Below are 12,192 nucleotides of genomic sequence, written 5' to 3'. Positions count from 1 at the left end.
GGTCTACAAACTGACATGGCGGGCGCCGTTGGTGGCCAATGACTGTTACCTATTCGCAACTGATCTAGCTTTAGCAATCATGGTGTTTTATCTTTTCAGCGCATTCATACATGCTGTTGATAAGGGAAACACCACTAGATCGTCGAAGCCTATAATCAGTAGTGCTGAAAGGATATTACGGTTCTGTTCAGCAACGGAGGGGCAACCATGGGTGATCTCTCATGCTCATGCTCATGCTCCTTTTGGGGTCCTAAACAACTCCTCAAAGTTTGGGACCGATTGGTGTAGTCCTCACTTTGCGCAAAAGCGATTCAATTTTCCATATAAATTTGTATGGAGAAAACCATTTTTTGGATATTGATATTTATCAAATCCACGTTTCATGCTATATCAAAACCAGATTCATATTCGGATGCTCTGGAATGTCCTCTACAACATTCCCGAAGAGAGTATGGTGCTAGCTTGCCCCTAAAAAAAGATACAACGTGTTCAAAACTCGTCTAAAACGTGTTTTTTGCTCTAAAATCACGTTTTAGACGAGTTTTGAGGGCGCTATATCTTCCCGTCCGTGTGGATCAATCGGACCGCGCACTGGACTCACAATCCAGAGGTTGCCGGTTCGAATCACGTGGCGGGCGCTCTAAAATTCTTTGTGTAAATATGGGTATTCGGCGCCGTCGCTCCGTGCCATACTCACTTAGGAGCCCAGGGCGGCGAAGTCCTTGTAGATAAAAGGAAGACACTAGTGGTTGGTACTAGCAATAGTGGCTGACAGCTAGCAGTTTACAAACAAATAATTTACCCCGTTATTGAGTATGCAGTACCTGTTTGGGAGTGTTGCGCTAGAACTCATAAATTGAAGCTCCAGCGTGTCCAAAACAAGGTACTCAAAATGGTTTTGAATGTTCCTGGCTGGACTAGATCAAGTGAGGTTCATGAATTAGCAGAAGTAAAAATGTTGGATCAGAAGATTCAAGAAAAATGTTTGAAATTCAGGGAAAAATGTGCTATATCTGAATACCCCTTGATTCAAGGATTGGTTTAGTTTATGGTAAGATTAAGTTAGTTTTAGGTTAGGTTATGTTTTCTTAATTTTTTTTTACTTCATTGTACCTAGTGTTACAAAAATGATAAATCATATACTTTTAAAGTTATGAATATGAACAGTGTTTAAATCACGAAAAGCAAACTAAAGCTGAAGAGCCACAGCTGACCACTTATTATGTAAACCAAATGTAATTATTATAAGAAAGATTCAATAAAGTATATTTAATTAATTAAAAAATAGTGGCTGACAGCTATAAAGTCAACTTCGTTTCATATCTTCTTATAGGAGCAAGTTAGCCCCATACTCTCATACTCGGCAAAGTTGTAGAGCACATTCCAGAGCATCCGAATAAGAGTTCGGTTTTGATATAGCATGAAACGTGGATTTGATGAATATCAATATCCAAAAAATGGTTTTTTCCATACAAATTTATATGGAAAATTGAATCGCTTTGCGCAAAGTGAGGACTAAACCAATCGGTCCCAAACTTTGGGGAGTTGTTTAGGACCCCAAAAGGAACTGAAAAAGTGCTGTGCTGGAAAATCGATTTTGATATTACACCCTAATGCCCTATATGCAACAACAGAAAGCTAAGTTTGTCCCACACATAAGACTACTGATACTGAAAAATGCCTCATATGTATTTTCATCGATTTTGAATACTAGTGAAATAGCAAGAGCTTGTTAGGTAAAGAAATTTATCCAAAATAACTAATTTCATTAAATAGGTAATGAAAAATAGCAAGGGAAATGCTAACCTTTCCCCTTGCTTGGTAACTAATTAGTTGTGCATGGCGTGAGTTACATTTACTTTACTTCTGTCTTCTGTTTGGTTAACAACAAATTCACGTGACTATTCTAATTACAATCAGTAACTGATACATACAACTGTTGTATGATGAAAAAAAATTTAAATCTCATTTCGAATGTCCTAACTACTTTTTCCGTTTATTTTACTTTTCTACAGGATCTCTAGTCCCATGAATTAACAGTGTTCCTTAAATTGTACTAAAAGAGATGCGAGCAGTGCGATTGTTTACATCAATAAAACAGCGGTCGTGAAATTGCCATCAAACTGGAAATTGATTTCGCTTTAATTTTAAAGATAATCAATTAAAATTGATCAAATACAATAGTAATTTGCTTATAAATAATCGCCATGAGTTCAATTCAGTGTCAACTATGGATGGGAAGTGTAAGTACATCAAGATTTACATCAACAATCGTTGAATTTTATCCCAACAAACACCTTTTCATTCCAGCTGGAATCGTACATGACGGAGGCCTTCATCCTCGCGGCGTTCCGAAAGATGGGCGAAGATCCGTCGACGGTCAAGTTGATGCGAAACAAGTACACCGGTGATCCGGCCGGATACTGCTTCGTGAGTTTCAAAACCGATGATGCCGCACTCGATGCGATGCACAAGCTTAATGGAAAGCCCATTCCGGGAACAAATCCTTTGGTGCGTTTCCGACTGAACAGTGCGACGAATAATCAGCACCGGGCGCTGCTGGCCGACCGAGAGTTTAGCGTTTGGGTGGGTGACCTCAGCTCGGACGTGGACGATTACAGTTTGTACCGGGTGTTCTCCACCAAGTACACGTCGATTAAGACTGCCAAGGTGATCCTCGATAGCTCTGGCTTTTCAAAGGGTTATGGATTTGTTAAATTTGGGCTGGAAGACGAGCAGAAGAATGCGCTGTACGACATGAACGGCTTCATCGGGTTGGGCAGCAAACCTTTGAAGATTTGTAACGCAGTTCCAAAGCCGAAATCAGAACTTGGACCAGGATCGGGAACTTCAACGCCGAGCGCCGCCAATCTGCTGGGATACGGAACGGCGGCCGCGACCGACTATTCCCAGTACTACGATCCGACTGCGTACTGGCAGAGTTACGCTTGGCAGGGTTATTACGACGCAACGGCCACGCAGGACACAGGGTACTCCTCGGGTTATCCGTCGACGGCGCAGATGGTCGCGGATGCCGCTGTTTACGCCCAACAGTACGAGGCGCAACAGCAAATGGCCCAGCAGCAACAGCACCACCATCACCATGCGGAAGACGAGGAGCTCACGTTGGTCGATCACAAGTTTACCCTGGACGTGGACAAGCTGAACAGAGACCTGGCCGAACGGGACCGGAATCTTTACGATGCGTTGGAAAGTTCCAAGTGGATGCCGGTGGAGCAGCTGGAAATTTTCTAAACTGAGTGTTGTGTGTGTATGGGCACTTTTTGCGAGACTTTCTCTCGATTTCTATCAATAAATACACTTCAAACATATTTTGCGTTTTTTTGTCATTTTTTTGGAAAGTACGCTGCCGTTCTACGCATAATTGTCCCATGTTCAAAAAAGTGGAACTGAGAAAAACGCGATTGAAATTTTTCGATCGATTTCTGTATTTCTACGCATAATAGTCCCGTGGGTTCCTATTCGCCCTATGTGTCCCTAATCGCCCCAGTTAGCAGTTTATCACCCTTATTTGTGATTATCTTGCTATACAACTGGTAAACAAGACATAATGCTTAGTAAAACTTATGATTCCGTGTAAGAAAATACTTGGTGGGACAATTATGCGTAGAAGTTCAACGATGGGACAAACAGACTCAGTGTTGTTTTTAATGAGTTTGCGAACAAAGTACCAGATTTTATGTGTTTTTCTTAAAGTACACATAAAACTAAACTTAAAAATGTCATAAAGTCAAAATCGTCCAAAATTGACATGGGACAATTATGCGTAGAACGGCAGTACGTGACACTTAAAAAAATTGAAACATATAGAATTTTGATATTTTGAGCTTCTTTTATTAAAATACGTACCGTATTTTTGAAAATACTAAAACCTGTGCGTAGTGTTAGTTTTGAAATCATGAAAATATTTTTATTCGACAGATCACATAAAATAAATCAGAATTCTTTCATTCGCAATTCGCAATTTTCAGTATAAGAACGGGCTTTGACCTACCTTATGCACCAGGTTCCGACGAACACGCACTGCCTTTACACCTACATTTCACCCTTGCTCTGAGTCAGTACGAGCAACACGCTAGAACACGCTTTGGGTGCTCGTGCCAGGCATGCATACTTTCTTTTTCGGTTCAAATCAAAATCAAATCAAATTATTCGCTCTACAGCATTGCCTTGGCGTTCTCGATTGCGAGATTCCTACTCGAAACTAGGTGTCCGAAGGTTTGATTGTTGAGGCAATTGCAAACCTCTTTTTACACCTAAGCTTCCGTCCACCCCGGGATTCGAACTGACGACCTTTGGATTGTTAATCCAACTGCCTACCAGCGACTCCACCGAGGCAGGACCCAGGGAGACGACTCCTACACCTGGATTGAGCTAACGACCTAACTCTCTAGGTTAGACCGGGGCCAACATTTACTTCCCCGTCCGACGGAAGGCGTGGTCTAACAAATCTCGTCTCGAAAAATGCCACCGGGACCGTCTGGGATCGAACCCAAGCCGACTGGGTGAGAGGCAACCACGCTTACCCCAACACCACGGTCCCCGGTTTATAGCATTTAATGGTTTTAAATTTTAGTCTGCGATTAGCAGAGCAGCGAGTCAGACGTGCGTCCCTCCAACACCAAAATTTGTGCTTGTGTGGTGTGATACACCCTGTTGCGGTGAATGCGAACGCACTCCATTGGATGTAGTCGAATAGGCCCCTCGTACGCTGGGCTCGACGCAGCCATGCGCTGACAGCGCATGGACGCAGCCACACGAACGGTTCGGTGACAGCTGAGATGGGATAAACAGAGAGAAAAAAACCTATTGTCAAACTAAACCACTTTCAACATGGCCGCTTCTGTCAACCTAAACCAGTCCTTTCTTATTAGGAGAAAATGAGAAGTATTGTAATTTGAGTTGAGAAAAATTTAAAAAAAAATTAAATCAATTTCACAAATAATTGTAAATTGCATTAATAGATTGTTTAAAATATTTTCAATTGAAAGGCATTTATTTCTATCATACACCAAATGTTGACTTATCAGCATTTTCATTTTCAAAAACAATACATTTCATGAACTGACTATTCTTTTGCCCATTTAAAACTATTGTTATTTTTTTCGCGTTACATAGAAATGTCATCTAGATTGAACAATATTAAACCTGTGATTCCCATGAAATTAAAATGTGGCGTGAAGAAACAACATCGTACTGGATTTAAAAAGCAAACAAAAATAATGGCCACAGTTTAGCCTATTTGATTTTTTCGCACTTTTTATTTCAACTCATTGCCACAAATTGAAAAACAAACTTTTTTGCTCTTTGAAGTGAATGAATTGGTACAAATTTGAATTCTTGCCAGCCATTTCTTTCAATTCTGACACCTTAGGGCGTGCGACCCATGGAATGTTAACTTTCTTCAAAGTTGAGTAAAAATTGCCGTTGAATTCGACGTGCTCCTCTCCCACGTCCAACCGCAAATTTTAACAGTCAAATTCAAAAAAAATCTGCGAGGAAAAACTAAACAACATTTCAACCAAAGAAAAAGTCATCCGCATGCTTGAGCACTGAGTTGAAAAACATCATCAAGAAAATTTGAATTGTCAAGCTATCTGAATCACAGATTGCTTGATATTTGTTTTCGAACACAAATTTTCTTGCAAAAAACAGAAGAAGAATACAAACGTAAACACTCAAAAAGAAGACTCTATCCAGCCGTCCCGTCCCAGGGTGACAGCTGGCAAAGCAGGTTCAGCTCTCGTCCTCTTTCCTCGGATGACGCTCGGCCAGATCGGATGTCAGTCCGCACTGGTCATCCTCGGCAGACGATTTCCCTGACGGAATCGGGACCTACACATTGGCGACCGTGACGGAGTTGCATTTTTATTTGCAATTTAAAAGAATCTGCGGGAAATCGTCTGCCAAGGAAAGTGGAAAAGTAGGAAAGTGTGTGAGGAAAATCGTCGGAAGAAGGTTTTGGCAAGTTTGTTTTCATCGTAAGTAGAGTGTGGCAAGTGGACAAGAATCGGTGAGATAAAGATTTGTGTATGTGTGCGGATGTTGGAGGCAAGTTTTTGGTGGAATTGAATTTGACAGAAAGTCGAATCATTTTCGAAAATCGCGTTGGGCACGGTGGGTCCGATGGGCCTGCCGTGGTAAATTGCCTGGAAGGCCGCGATTAGTGGAACATGTTATCGCGTTGGGCACGGTGGTTCTGATTGACCCGCCGTGGTAAATAGCCTGGAAGGCCGCGATTGTTCCAAGAAAAAAATGAATCGCGTTGGGCACGGAGGTCATATGGGCCTGCCGTGGTAAGTAGCCTGGAAGGCCGCGATTAGTGGAACATGTTATCGCGTTGGGCACGGTGGTTCTGATTGACCCGCCGTGGTAAATAGCCTGGAAGGCCGCGATTGTTCCAAGAAAAAAATGAATCGCGTTGGGCACGGAGGTCATATGGGCCTGCCGTGGTAAGTAGCCTGGAAGGCCGCGATTAGCGGAACATTTAATCGCGTTGGGCACGGTGGTTCTGATTGACCCGCCGTGGTAAATAGCCTGGAAGGCCGCGATTGTTCCAAGAAAAAAATGAATCGCGTTGGGCACGGAGGTCAGATGGGCCTGCCGTGGTAAGTAGCCTGGAAGGCCGCGATTAGCGGAACATTTAATCGCGTCGGGCACGGTGGTTCTGATTGACCCGCCGTGGTAAATAGCCTGGAAGGCCGCGATTGTTCCAAGAAAAAAATGAATCGCGTTGGGCACGGAGGTCAGATGGGCCTGCCGTGGTAAGTAGCCTGGAAGGCCGCGATTAGCGGAACATTTAATCGCGTCGGGCACGGTGGTTCTGATTGACCCGCCGTGGTAAATAGCCTGGAAGGCCGCGATTGTTCCAAGAAAAAAATGAATCGCGTTGGGCACGGAGGTCAGATGGGCCTGCCGTGGTAAGTAGCCTGGAAGGCCGCGATTAGTGGAACATGTTATCGCGTTGGGCACGGTGGTTCTGATTGACCCGCCGTGGTAAATAGCCTGGAAGGCCGCGATTGTTCCAAGAAAAAAATGAATCGCGTTGGGCACGGAGGTCATATGGGCCTGCCGTGGTAAGTAGCCTGGAAGGCCGCGATTAGCGGAACATTTAATCGCGTTGGGCACGGTGGTTCTGATTGACCCGCCGTGGTAAATAGCCTGGAAGGCCGCGATTGTTCCAAGAAAAAAATGAATCGCGTTGGGCACGGAGGTCAGATGGGCCTGCCGTGGTAAGTAGCCTGGAAGGCCGCGATTAGCGGAACATTTAATCGCGTCGGGCACGGTGGTTCTGATTGACCCGCCGTGGTAAATAGCCTGGAAGGCCGCGATTGTTCAAGAAAAAATGAATCGCGTTGGGCACGGAGGTCAGATGGGCCTGCCGTGGTAAGTAGCCTGGAAGGCCGCGATTAGCGGAACATTTAATCGCGTCGGGCACGGTGGTTCTGATTGACCCGCCGTGGTAAATAGCCTGGAAGGCCGCGATTGTTCCAAGAAAAAAATGAATCGCGTTGGGCACGGAGGTCAGATGGGCCTGCCGTGGTAAGTAGCCTGGAAGGCCGCGATTAGTGGAACATGTTATCGCGTTGGGCACGGTGGTTCTGATTGACCCGCCGTGGTAAATAGCCTGGAAGGCCGCGATTGTTCCAAGAAAAAAATTAATCGCGTTGGGCACGGAGGTCAGATGGGCCTGCCGTGGTAAGTAGCCTGGAAGGCCGCGATTAGCGGAACATTTAATCGCGTCGGGCACGGTGGTTCTGATTGACCCGCCGTGGTAAATAGCCTGGAAGGCCGCGATTGTTCCAAGAAAAAAATGAATCGCGTTGGGCACGGAGGTCAGATGGGCCTGCCGTGGTAAGTAGCCTGGAAGGCCGCGATTAGTGGAACATGTTATCGCGTTGGGCACGGTGGTTCTGATTGACCCGCCGTGGTAAATAGCCTGGAAGGCCGCGATTGTTCCAAGAAAAAAGAATCGCGTTGGGCACGGAGGTCAGATGGGCCTGCCGTGGTAAGTAGCCTGGAAGGCCGCGATTAGCGGAACATTTAATCGCGTTGGGCACGGTGGTTCTGATTGACCCGCCGTGGTAAATAGCCTGGAAGGCCGCGATTGTTCCAAGAAAAAAATGAATCGCGTTGGGCACGGAGGTCAGATGGGCCTGCCGTGGTAAGTAGCCTGGAAGGCCGCGATTGTTCCAAGAGTCCATTCACAGTGGACGCTAAAAGTCGCTACGAGTGGGATAATGGTGGGCCTAATCTTCGTCCAGGCTCTGTTGTGTTCTACACGGACGGTTCCAAAATGAACAACAAGACGGGAGCAGGAGTTTTTGGCCCAGGAATTGAAACATTTGTTTCAATGGGACAATATCCAACAGTTTTCCAAGCCGAAGTTTATGCAATAATTGAATGTTTGCACATTTGCTTTAAAAGGAATTATAGATTTGCTAATATTTGTATCTTTTCTGACAGCTTGGCAGCACTGAATGCTCTGAAAGGGTATACCTGCCAGTCAAGACTAGTATGGGAAGGAATCTATTTACTAAGGCAATTATCCCAAAATAACGCGGTTAATCTTTACTGGGTTCCTGGGCATTGTGGAATTCTAGGAAACGAAATAGCGGACAGCCTGGCAAGGAAAGGATCTGATGCCGACTTCATTGGCCCAGAACCTTTCTTTGGTGTTCCAGACTGTTCTCTAAAAATGGAGCTCAAACGGTGGGAAATATCAACAATACAATCTATTTGGAATTCTACCGATTCTTCTAGACAGGCAAAAAGATTTATCTTTCCAAAGAGAAACTTTCTCGAGAATTACTAAAACTAGACAAAAAGAATTTAAGGGTGATCGCTGGTTTATTAACTGGTCACTGTCCATGTAAATATCACTTATTCAATATGAGGAAAATCCCAAACGCAATTTGTAGATTTTGTAATATTGAAAATGAAACATCAGAGCACCTGCTTTGCAATTGCGGTGCCCTGACCCAAAGTAGAATTTCATTTTTCGGAAAAGGGTCTTACAGCCCTCCAATATCAATATATTCCGTCCTAGTAGGGTGATAGACTTTATAAAACAAGTCGTACCTAACTGGGACAACACGCAGTAAACAGGAGCTGCCTCTCATCGTTCCATGATGTTGGGTTAACCTGATTTGCTATAAAAAAAGGGTCACACCACAATATTCCTCTAATTGGTCGCAGTGGTATCAAGGCTCAACAAAAAAAAAAAAAAAAAAATTGTTCCAAGATAAGATTGAGTCGCGTGGGCACGGTAGGCCGGTTTGACGTGGTAATAATCTGAAATGCCGTTATTGTTGTTACTATATTAGAAAATGGTGATCCAGACTGACTCACTGGGGCTGAATAGTCTGAAACAAACATAAGGCTAAATTGTTCGTAACTGAGGTTGTTTTGTGAAGAAGGCTATATTGTCTCGAATGCTCTCGTGAAGAATTGATGGCAAAGCTGTGATAGGATGTTAATGATACGCTAAGCAGTGACATTTAAGCGTAAACTTGGGCTAGAAGATAGCGAAGAATTGCGTTTCGAAAACAAGTGGAGGAAATGTGTTAGAATGATGAGGACAAGCATAGTTGTATAAAGAAGGAACTGTTAAAAACAGGGAAATAGAGAGGAAGACGGAGAGAAATGTAGAGAGAGAGAAAGGTAGAGAGAGAGAAAAGGTAGAGAGAGAGAGAAAGGTAGAGAGAGAGAAAGGTAGAGAGAGAGAAAGGTAGAGAGAGAAAGGTAGAGAGAGATAGAGAGGGAGAGAGATAGAGAGAGAGAGATAAAGGTAGATAGAGAGAGAGAGAGATAAAGGTAGATAGAGAGAGAGAGAGAGATAAAGGTAGATAGAGAGAGAGATAAAGGTAGATAGAGAGAGAGTGAAAGATAGATAAAGGCAGAAAGGCAGTAATATCTAGGTGTCTGATTATGTATGTTCCCATTTCCATAGCAGTTATATATATTTTTTAATCTTTTCAGAGTTTGATGATGTTTATCTGACCCTAATTTAATCTTTTATAACTGAGTGTTTTAGAGAAATATTAAATAGGTTTGAATATCGTGACTACGACAGCTTTAATGCCGAGATGAAAAAAAAACAGTTGACCGAGTCATGGGCTAGCAGCTAAAGATCGAGCTGATTGTGGACCAAAAGAAGTATATGGCTTAAAACATGGAAGATTTTGTTTTTTTTTTTATGGAGGAGAGGAGAGATGTGTGGTGTGATACACCCTGTTGCGGTGAATGCGAACGCACTCCATTGGATGTAGTCGAATAGGCCCCTCGTACGCTGGGCTCGACGCAGCCATGCGCTGACAGCGCATGGACGCAGCCACACGAATGGTTCGGTGACAGCTGGCAAAGCAGGTTCAGCTCTCGTCCTCTTTCCTCGGATGACGCTCGGCCAGATCGGATGTCAGTCCGCACTGGTCATCCTCGGCAGACGATTTCCCTGACGGAATCGGGACCTAAACAGTGCTAAAAAGTGCAATAAATGCCTAACGGCAAGAAAAGGAGGCGGTCCTCACCAGCAGGCTCGGTAGATTTGAAAAAGTTAAAGACTGCCGATGCGCTACCTGTAAAGACAGGCAGTTTGAGCAAGGACGCTCAAAAATTGTCTGGAAACCAGTTCGCTACCCTCCCTGTGGACGTGAGCGAGAAGGAAGAATTTAAAGGACGGGAAAAGTTGCCACCCATTTTTGTGAAAACATCGTCATCGGATTCGGTGCGAAAGTGGCTGACCGGATTTATCAAATCTGGTGCTTTACGAGCATGCATTCGTTTGTGTGCTGATGGACTCAAAATTCTGCTACCTACCAGAAAGGATTACAACTAGGGGAACGGCATCTAATTCCAGCGTGCCTCTAATGTTGGCAGGTCAGAACTTTGACATTCAATTAAAGCTAATTAAAAGCGTTTTCAACTGAAATCGAGTAATAAATAGCTCAATGAGAAGTGTTTAAATAGTGAAAATCAGCAAATTGGATGGAGTTAGGAGCGAGTGCTTAACCTGCCAAACATACGAGAATTTCCCCTACGTTCGGGATTTCCTGAACAACACAAAGATTGAATACTACAGCCATGACGATCCAGCCCCATGAAACAGGTCCTCCGTGGCTTGTACGACATGGATGTGAGTGTGCTGAAAGCTCTCTTCTCTGAAGTTGAACGTGATCGAAGTCTTCAAGATGACGAGACACAACAAGGACATCAAGTATCGTGATCAACTGTACTTGGTTCATTTCGAGAAAGGATCGACAACGCCGTATGAGCTGAAGGCAGTTCGGGCAATTTTCAACATCATCGTGACTTGGGAACGTTATCGTCCAGTGCACCGTGACGTGACGCAATATTCGAATTGCTTGCAGTTTAGGCATGGTGGAAGGAACTGTTTCATTAAGAGTCGTTTTGCAACCTGCGGAGGTGAGCACAAAACTCAAGCTTGCAACACAATCAACGAGAACATCGAAGCCAAATGCTTCAATTGCGGTGGTGATCATTCGACCAAGAATCGGAGCTGCCCAAAACTAGCTGAGTTTGTAAAAAATCGGCAGCAAGCGACAACGAGGTATCAACCAAATTCACGGACGTGGATTTTCCTACTTTGGCGTCACCAGGAGCGGGATCTGCTCGAGTGGTACCAAATCTGCAGCCATTACCGTTGAATCAGCAGTAAAAAGTTGCAGAGAATTCAACACCTCCAGGCTTCAGGAGCAAAACTCGTCAGGAACAAGTAAGAACCCTTGGAGCATTCATCTTAAGAGCGAGTCCACGAGCAAAGCATACCCATCTCGCATCGACCTTATCAATCTGCCTGAAATTTTCAAGGGTAGTTTGTACATATGAAACTAGCATCTGGCCAAAATATGAGCACTCTAGGTCAACAGGAAGTGGGGCAAATCGGGACACAAAGTTTGAAGGTTCAAAAACGTCAAAAATCATAAAAATGCTATAACTTAGGCAAAATTTCTATTTAATTTCAAAATTCAAAATGCACCTGAAAAGGCTTAAAAAATACAACAAAATGCATGGAGATTGGATAAATCTAAAGGGAGTTATTGGCATTTTAGTGAAAAATAGCATAGTTTTCAAACTCAAATAAAAAAGTGTTCCATCCAGATATCTACTCGGTTCGACCTACAGCTTGTAGGGGACATCTGGGGACATCTG

At 43.9% G+C, this 12,192-nt stretch overlaps 1 protein-coding gene across 1 annotated transcript; it reads left to right on the top strand.

Annotated features, from left to right (window-relative positions):
* Positions 1–2,088: 2,088 nt before the first annotated feature.
* LOC6031795 (tRNA selenocysteine 1-associated protein 1) lies at positions 2,089–3,332 on the top strand. Its single transcript, XM_001842451.2, has 2 exons — positions 2,089–2,243; positions 2,311–3,332. The coding sequence occupies exons 1-2, from the start codon at positions 2,208–2,210 to the stop codon at positions 3,253–3,255; spliced, it is 981 nt and encodes a 326-aa protein (XP_001842503.2). The 5' UTR covers positions 2,089–2,207; the 3' UTR covers positions 3,256–3,332.
* Positions 3,333–12,192: the final 8,860 nt, after the last annotated feature.

The sequence above is a fragment of the Culex quinquefasciatus genome, chromosome 2 (genome assembly GCF_015732765.1).
Source record: "Culex quinquefasciatus strain JHB chromosome 2, VPISU_Cqui_1.0_pri_paternal, whole genome shotgun sequence".
NCBI lineage: Eukaryota > Metazoa > Arthropoda > Insecta > Diptera > Culicidae > Culex > Culex quinquefasciatus.
Note: the sequence above shows the minus strand (reverse complement) of the source record. Positions and strands in the feature narration are given on the sequence as shown.